Source organism: Vigna umbellata, chromosome 8 (assembly GCF_029865625.1).
Source record: "Vigna umbellata cultivar VRB3 chromosome 8, Vumbellata_1.0, whole genome shotgun sequence".
In the NCBI taxonomy this organism is placed as follows: domain Eukaryota; kingdom Viridiplantae; phylum Streptophyta; class Magnoliopsida; order Fabales; family Fabaceae; genus Vigna; species Vigna umbellata.
The window spans coordinates 12,809,915-12,818,680 of record NC_142172.1 but is presented as its reverse complement, the minus strand read 5'-3'; the positions used below and the strand labels follow the sequence as shown (position 1 = coordinate 12,818,680).

General features: G+C 27.5%; 1 protein-coding gene across 1 annotated transcript; it reads left to right on the top strand.

The window, feature by feature from the left end:
- Nucleotides 1-1,183: 1,183 nt before the first annotated feature.
- LOC124848403 (cucumisin) lies at nucleotides 1,184-7,779 on the top strand. Its single transcript, XM_047326066.2, has 10 exons — nucleotides 1,184-1,303; nucleotides 2,516-2,601; nucleotides 4,607-4,701; nucleotides 4,852-5,086; nucleotides 5,344-5,863; nucleotides 6,074-6,177; nucleotides 6,268-6,489; nucleotides 6,593-6,704; nucleotides 6,775-6,988; nucleotides 7,122-7,779. Exons 1-10 carry the CDS (start codon nucleotides 1,217-1,219, stop codon nucleotides 7,646-7,648), a joined length of 2,202 nt encoding a protein of 733 aa, XP_047182022.2. The 5' UTR covers nucleotides 1,184-1,216; the 3' UTR covers nucleotides 7,649-7,779.
- The last annotated feature ends 987 nt before the right edge of the window (nucleotides 7,780-8,766 follow it).

Below are 8,766 nucleotides of genomic sequence, written 5' to 3'. Positions count from 1 at the left end.
TTCTTGTTAGAAACCTTCCAATTTAAATAATCTCATCCACCTTCTAACAGAAGCACATTGAATTGTTCTTTCTCATGACTGTTACTTTCAAACAATTAGATGTAATGAAAATGAAAACGAAAGAAAGAAACTCTGAGATAAGAAATTCAATTAGGTCCTCCAAATTTAAGGCATTTGAAAGTTTTAACTTTGTGCTTATCATATTGATGTTCTCATCACAATATTTTCTCAATTTTATGTTTTAAAAACTCCATTAAGATTTTGTCTCGAAAAAAACAAATTGTATTCATAACTTAAAATCGAAAGAGTGATAAATTATTTTAACTTCAATTTAATGTGAGTACTTTAACTGTAAAGCAAGTTATTGGGCGTGGTATATTAAAAGGTTTTTTATGAGTAATTAAATGATATACAAACTTGCACCTTTTGGTATTATAATACACTTTGGTTTTAATGAGAAATTATCATTTTATTTTAATGTAATAATATCTAATTTTTTTATATTCGTTTATTATGAAGTAATTTAAAATTTTATTTTCCCTATTTTTATGGTATTTTTCATTTCAATTTAAAAGCAATTTTTCTCTATATATATTTTGGTATTATCTCAAATGTTTTATTGGTTTGATATTTACCAAAATTATTCAAGTCTTTAAGGTGCTTTTCTTTTATTACTATTTCAACTATAAGTTAAACATTTTTTCTTTTATGTGATATTGTTTCTACATTATGTTGTATTCTAAGAAGTTTAAACTTTAATTTCATTGAATTAAACCATTTTCTAAACTATACATATGATTATTTATATATTGTTTTAATAGTTTTATTAAATTTTGTATCAAAAGAATGTTTGATCATCATAGTAAAGTATTTTTCCTTCTTAAATATTTACAAACATCTTTATTAAGAGTAAACCCTAATGGATAGAGAAAAATATAATTCCATTGCATCTTTGTATAAGTATTCCCTCTTAAATGTCTCGTAAGTGATTTCTGTGACTGAAAACTAAATAGGAAGAAAAGAAGAAAAAAGTTAGGAAAATTTCTTCCATGTGCATTTTTGTGTAAGCATTCTCAATTAATGTGTGTAAAGTGACTACTAGGACCAAGTCTCTACAAGATCAAATTCTTCCCTATAAATATACCCTTAAGAAGAACTTGGATATATATGAAAGCTAGGGTTTCATATTTCATCTGAATTTCCACTTCAAAAAAAAATGAAATCTCTCAAATTATGCTATCTTCTCCACATACTTACGTGCTTGCTTTTTTTGAATCAAACATATTCTCAAGATGGAAGGAAGGTAAATAAATTTTCATCTCAAGTTTAATTGCAAAGCACTAATTTTTATGAGGTGTAGTTTTACTTGAAATAACAATAATAATGTATAGTTTATTTCTATAGTATTTGAAAGAGTTTTTAGTAAAAATATATTATTTTTAAGAAACGGTATTTTCCGGAAAAAAAAAGCATTTGAAAGACTTTGCTTAATATTTTCACTGAAACTTTCAATTCTTTCTATCTGGTTTTAGAACTTAAATAACCATCTTTAGAAAAAGGAATTCTAATTTTTGTTTAAATTCTATCAATTTTGAGAACCCCACTCGTATGGCTGCATGAAGTTATTGTGTTTTGGAAAAGTTGGGGAAATTATTCAAAATGGGGAAAAAATTAATCTTGAAATTTTGAGTGTAGTTTGTCTATAATGAGTGTATAAATAATAAAAATAATAATAGTAAATAAAATATAACTTTTAAAATAACTATTAAGTTAAAAGTAATACTTTTTACTTGTCAGAAATTGAATAATAACATAAAACTCTTTATTTATACATTAATTTTGCTATAAACTTCAAGGTCTGAAATGTTTATTTTTGAATAATTAACTTAACGTCATACCTACCTCCTACCTACCCCGACAATAATTGTCGAAAATTGATTGGTTTATATTAAATCGTTTCTATATATATATATATATATATAGAGAGAGAGAGAGAGAGAGAGAGAGAGAGAGAGAGAGAGAGAGAGAGAGAGAGAGAGAGAGAGAGAGAGAGAGAGAGAGAGAGATTGAAAATCTGGGTTTAACTCAATTTTGAATATGTTGATATATGACAGAAATTTAATACTTTAAGTTATAAAAATATATTTTGTTTCTACTTTAAAGAGAATATCTACCAACAATAAAATAAAATTCTTATGAAGATTTATATTAAAATGAAATTTATAACAAAATTAAAAATCTCTTTATTTCGGCAACATATTTGTGATTCAATTTTGAAGAAATTCAAATAATAAAATTATGAAATTTATTTAAGTTCCTAAATTAAATATTTTTCCCCTAAATATATGTTTTTATTATCTCTTCTTAAGTTTTTACTTGATAAATTTAAAAGCTTCATTAAAATTCTAAACTTTTTTAAGAACTTGTTTAGGTTTCTTTAATTAGAAGAATTAATTTAATATGTAAATAAATTTTTAGATACTAAATAATCTCTTTTCTGCATTTTATTTCTAAGGCCTACATTGTGTATATGGGCGATCATTCCAACGGCGAATCCAAGGAATCCGTTCACATCAGTATGCTTCAAAATATCCTCGGCAGGTTATTAATTCAATTTTCTTTTAAGTTTCTTCCATTGTTTTAACTGATTGTGATAGAATTTGTTCAATTTTTTATTTGTTTTTTATCATTATTTATTAAAAACTCATTGGAATTAAATATAGAATGAGATGAGGTTTACTTTGGTTTAGTTTCAATTTAGTATAAAATATAAATCAAATCAAATACATGTTTTATAATTTGGTTTGTACGGGTTTTTAATTTTTCCTGTACAATTCTTAAATACTTTATAATTAGATATGTCAAATAAAAATAGTTATGGTAAACATATTTAATATAATAGCTAATTATTTTTAACTTGTTTCGTAGTTTAATAAATTATATGATTCTATAATTGAAAATTGAAATATATAAATTATCATATTTTGATAAATATAATACTATATTCATAACATAAGCAAAGATAGTATATTTATGTTTGTTTCCTAGCTAATTAATTTAAAATATATAATATTATATTGTAATACAATCAATACTTTTTTGTTATTGATTTTCAATTTGAAAATCAAATCAAATTTATTGGTCATGGAAAAATTAAATTAAAAGTAAAACTTTATCAATTACGTACTAATTATATGTTTAGATTGATTAACTCGTGAATTTTTTATAACTTAAAATCAATTACTTATCTTAGTGATCGATTTTAATTGATCAATTTTAATGAGTATGATTTAAAGTGACCAATAAATCTTTAAGTTTGTCTATTTTTTGTATAAAAGATTTATTAATAATAGTATGAATTAAAATTAAGGAAAAATATACCAATGAGAGAATATATCAATGAAGGAGAGACGACATCGTAATGTTATTGATAACCATACAAGTATAGAATAAAGTCAATTACTCATCTTGATGATTTATTTCAATGAGTATGACCTAAAGTGACCTATAAAATTTAAACCTTAAATCTAAACCTACAAATCTAAGGTTTATTGATTTCTTGTATTAAAAATTTTATTGATAATAGTATAAGTATAGATTATATTTAAGGAGGAGTATATCAATATAAAAGAAATATGAAGACATTGTAAAGAGTTCAAGTGAGTTTGAGTTACATATTATAACATAAAAGAAAGAAGACATACAAAGTCATTGTCTTACAAATTTTAATGGAAGGTAATGTCCTAATTAATATCTTCTATAAGTTTGTTTGTCATTCATTGACACCAAATCTCCCTAGGGAAACCTATCCATATATACCTCCTAACAATTTTATAGTTTAAGGTGATAAAAAATTAGGAAGGTTTAAAGTTTCAAAATTTATACGATAATCTCTTCTAACATAATGTTATACATGCATATCAATTTTTAATGAATCACTAATATGAAACATTTTTTATAGTGGTGGTTTAATTAACAATTGGGTTTCAATATTTAAATTTTTAATTCATTTTGGTGGATATATGTTTTTTTACTCAATTGAATCTCTATTTTTTTTTTTAAAATACTTCATTGAGTTTCTATTTTTGTAAAAAATATTTAATATAACCACTTTTGTTAGATTGACTTTAATGTTATTTGAAAGTATCATGTGTCAAAATCTACATCTATTATATGTTAAAACTTGGGTTTTTTTCTACTTAAAAGTGTCATGTGTCAAAACAAGAGAAGTTACAATATAGAAGATGGTCCAAATTTTATCTAAATATTGACACACCTGTATTAACCATAATTTAACGAAATGAGCTACATTGAGAAAATTATCTTGATTTTGATACATGACAACTCCAAACAATACTAATCCCAATTTAATGAAAGTGGCACGTTGAATCTTTTTACAAAAATATGGACTCAAGTCAGTAAAAAATAAATATAAAAATAAAAAGAAAATTAAAAATTTAAATATAAGAATCAAAACAAATCAAAGATATAAATATAAAAACCAAATTATTAATTAAGTTTATAATGATTTTATTTTATGAAAATCTTGATGAATTAAAAAAGTGTTTCACTAAAATATTTACCGATTCAAATGGCATCCATGCAGCAAATTTGCAGCAGATGCTTTGCTACACAGCTACAAGAAGAGTTTTAATGGTTTTGTTGCAAAGCTAACAGAAGAGGAAGCAGTGAAAATGGGAGGTATTGATTACATTGTTGGAGATCCCACTTTCTAATATACATTACATGTATAATCTCTATATATCACTATCAAATTGCCTTTCTATGTGTCTATGTAATGTATCATTGTAAGTGTATTCATTATGATGTATGATTCTGATATTTTCATAGGATTGGATGGTGTTGTTTCTGTTCTCCAAAACAAAAAGAATGAGCTGCATACAACAAGGTCTTGGGATTTCATAGGCTTACCTCAGTCTGTGGAGAGAACAACTGCGGAGAGTGACATAATTGTTGGAGTAATAGATTCTGGAATTTGGCCAGAATCTGATAGTTTTAATGACCAAGGATTTCGTCCACCTCCACGAAAATGGAAGGGCACTTGCCATAACTTCACTTGCAATAAGTACATAACATTTATTACACTCATACATTTATAGCATTCTGTTAACACCAAACCTTAAAACTGATTTTAAGCAACTGAAAGTAAACATTAAAAGTTTCTTATTAAGCAAAATAGGAAAGTATAATGCATGTTTTCTTTTCTAATAAATCACTGTTCAGTTGCTTAATGCCAACTCCTTGACACATTTTAGCTAGAAAGATCATTGACACAAACTAGTTAAATTACAATTTATGCATGTTTTCATAACCCTTTTGCAGTAAAATAATTGGCGCAAAATATTTTCACATGGAGGGTTCGTATGAAAAAGATGAGTTGATATCTCCAAGGGATTCAGATGGGCATGGCACTCATTGTGCATCCACTGCTGCAGGAAATTCAGTTGAGTTCGCAAGTTTCTTTGGCCTTGCATCAGGAACAGCAAGAGGAGGAGTTCCATCAGCACGCATTGCTGTGTACAAGCCTTGTTGGTCATCTGGTTGTGACGATGCAGACATCCTTCAAGCATTTGATGAAGCCATTGAAGATGGTGTTGACATCATTTCCATTTCATTAGGACCAAGAATCGTAGAACACAACGACTATTTCAATGATATATATGCGATAGGGAGTTTCCATGCTATGAAGAAAGGCATATTAACATCCACTTCAGCTGGTAACACAGGTCCAGAGTTTTATACAATATCTAAAAATGCACCGTGGACACTTTCTGTAGCAGCTAGCACTATAGACAGAAAGTTTTTTACCAGTGTTCAGTTGGGTGATGGCACAGTTTATCAGGTAATTCAGAGTATAAATGTTTTGGTCTTACATCATATTTATATTTCCATAACTCACTTTGGTTATATTCTTTTTTGTTTCAATTTACTCTTCATTAAGAAAAAAGTGATAATTAATGTTAACCTTGCTAGTGAAGCCTTATATTGTGATCAATGGCAAGTCTTCCTTTGTTTTAACTAATTAGCCTCATAAATCATACTAAATATTCAGGGAGTTTCAATCAATTCATTTGATCTGAAAAACGAGAGCTTTCCATTAATTTATGCTGGAAATGCACCAAACATCAATGGTGGATACAATAGTTCCATATCCAGGTACCAAAATCTAATCTTTCTCTCTGGTAACAATTTTACAATTACATTTAGTGAGTCTTATTTCTTTATCCTTACACCATGACTACTTAGGTTTTGCATCCAACATTCCTTAGACGAGAATTTGGTGAAGGGGAAAATTGTTTTGTGTGATGGTCTTCAAGAATCTTCATCTCTGGGATTGGTGTCTGGAGCAGCTGGTGTTTTACTGAGAAGTGCAGTGCCAGAAGATGTGACTTCTATCTATGCATTGCCAACCGTTCAACTTGGCCTTAGAAACGGGGCACTCGTACATTCTTACATAAATCTAACAAGGTATATTTACTACACACATCCCATCACTTAAGAATCACAGGAGCAATTTTCATTCGTGTATACATATGACTAATTTATATTATATTAACTGCATACTATACAGTAATTCCACTGCTACTATATTTAAGAGTAATGAAGGTAAAGACTCTGTAGCCCCTTACATAGCTTCATTCTCATCTAGAGGACCAAATGCAATCACTCCAAACATTCTTAAGGTAATATACATATCAATTTGTATTTTCAAAGAAACAGTTTGCTTCTTCTAACCATTTCTTGATTTTGCAGCCTGATTTAGCTGCTCCAGGGGTTGAGATTTTAGCTGCATGGTCTCCAATTTCTCCTGTTTCTGATGTAAGAGGAGATAACAGAGTTGCAAACTATAGTGTAGTGTCTGGAACTTCAATGGCATGCCCTCATGCTACTGCAGCAGCAGCTTATGTCAAATCATTTCATCCTTATTGGTCACCTGCAGCAATCAAATCAGCACTTATGACCACTGGTAATCATTGTTCTCAACCTCTAAATCACATAAACATTGCTAAAGATTTTTGTGTGTTTTGAATTAAAAAACAAAGTAAACATGTAAACAAATAGAGTACTGCATGAGTGTTGTTTTTCTTACTTATTTGCAGCTACCCCAATGAGTGCATTACTCAATCCTGAAGCTGAATTTGCTTATGGTGCTGGCCAAATCAACCCTATGAAGGCACTGAATCCTGGATTAGTTTATGATGCAAATGAAACTGATTACGTTAACTTTCTATGCGGTCAGGGATATAATACCAAAAGACTACGAACTATTACAAAAGATGATAGTAGTTGTACACAACAACCGAATAATGGAATGGTTTGGGATCTTAATCTCCCATCTTTTGCTCTTTCCATCAACACTTCAACACCTTTCAGTAGAACTTTTCATAGAACAGTTACCAATGTTGGAGCCAACACATCAACGTATAAAGCTAGACTAAGTGTAGTTGCAGCTTTATTGAAGGTGAAAGTGGAGCCAGATGTTATTTCCTTCTCATATGTGGGTCAAAAGAAATCCTTCACTCTTGTGATTGAAGGGACACTTAATGTGGAGACAGTTTCGTCTTCTTTGATTTGGGATGATGGAACTTTTCAAGTTAGAAGTCCTATTGTTGTTTTCCATCCATAAATGTAATTTCAGGTTGTTTATGTTTTATATAATAATCTTGTTATTAGTGCAATGTATTTACTATTTAATCATCTTCAACATTCATTGTGTTGAATTGAAAAAATAAAGAATTGTGTATGTACCTATTCCAATTGCTTCTTTACTGTTATTATTATGTGTTTTTGGAACTACAAATAAAAATAATGCATATTCTCCATAAACTGATACAACAAATAAAATATAAAACTCTTCTATAAAATATAAGGAAACAAAACATTGACAACTTTTTTTACAACATTATACATCCAAACAAATATATCGATATACAGTCTAAGTAATTTTACACCAAATATTATATTATATTGACAATAGTAACAAAAATAAAAATGTAATACTAACTTAATAAATGTTAGTTAAGTCAAAATAATGGATTTGCTATTTCCATATCAACCTGGTAACAACCATTAACCAAACTAAGAACAAATTAAAAAAATTCATTTTCGATATTTTTTATTTACATTTAACATATTAAAATTAAAAAAAAAAAGTGTTTTATATATTTAGGCAATCTCCTTAGAGCAATCTTGTTATAATGTTTTTTCTAAAACTTGCAATCATTTACTTTTTCAAAAATTCATTTTCTTTCTCTTTCAGTTATATAAAGTGATTCGATATATTCTTGAAAAAATAGAATGTCAATATGACAAGTCACTATAATTAACTTCGATTAATTCACTAATAATTAAAAAATAATTACGTATATACAGAATTTGAAAAGTAATCATATATTTTAAAAAAATATATGAATCTTTTTTATGCTTTTTTTTTCTTCTATTTAAACTAACTATATATTTTTCAAAAATGAATCACATTCGTTTTATCGTTTTTTCCTCGTAGCAGTATGTATAAAAATGTTTATAAATAATAAAAATGAATTAAGTGTCAATTTCTAATTAATATATAAGCTTTATAATTTAATCTTTAGGAAATCATATAATTTTGAAAAATATTTACTATTTAATTATGTAAAGTTGACTTTGATTTTGACTTTAATTAACTCATTTTATATGAACAATGTTGTTGCCACATCTGCAGTGTATCTAAACAGGCGATAGAAATTTTTTTCTTTATCATAATTG

Excerpts from the sequence above, each read along its gene's own strand:
- LOC124848403 (XM_047326066.2), top strand. The coding sequence starts at position 1,217 with ATGAAATCTCTCAAATTATGCTATCTTCTCCACATACTTACGTGCTTG. Across the intron at positions 5,087-5,343 it reads CATAACTTCACTTGCAATAA|TAAAATAATTGGCGCAAAAT; the intron begins GTACATAACATT and ends ACCCTTTTGCAG. Across the intron at positions 6,178-6,267 it reads TACAATAGTTCCATATCCAG|GTTTTGCATCCAACATTCCT; the intron begins GTACCAAAATCT and ends ATGACTACTTAG.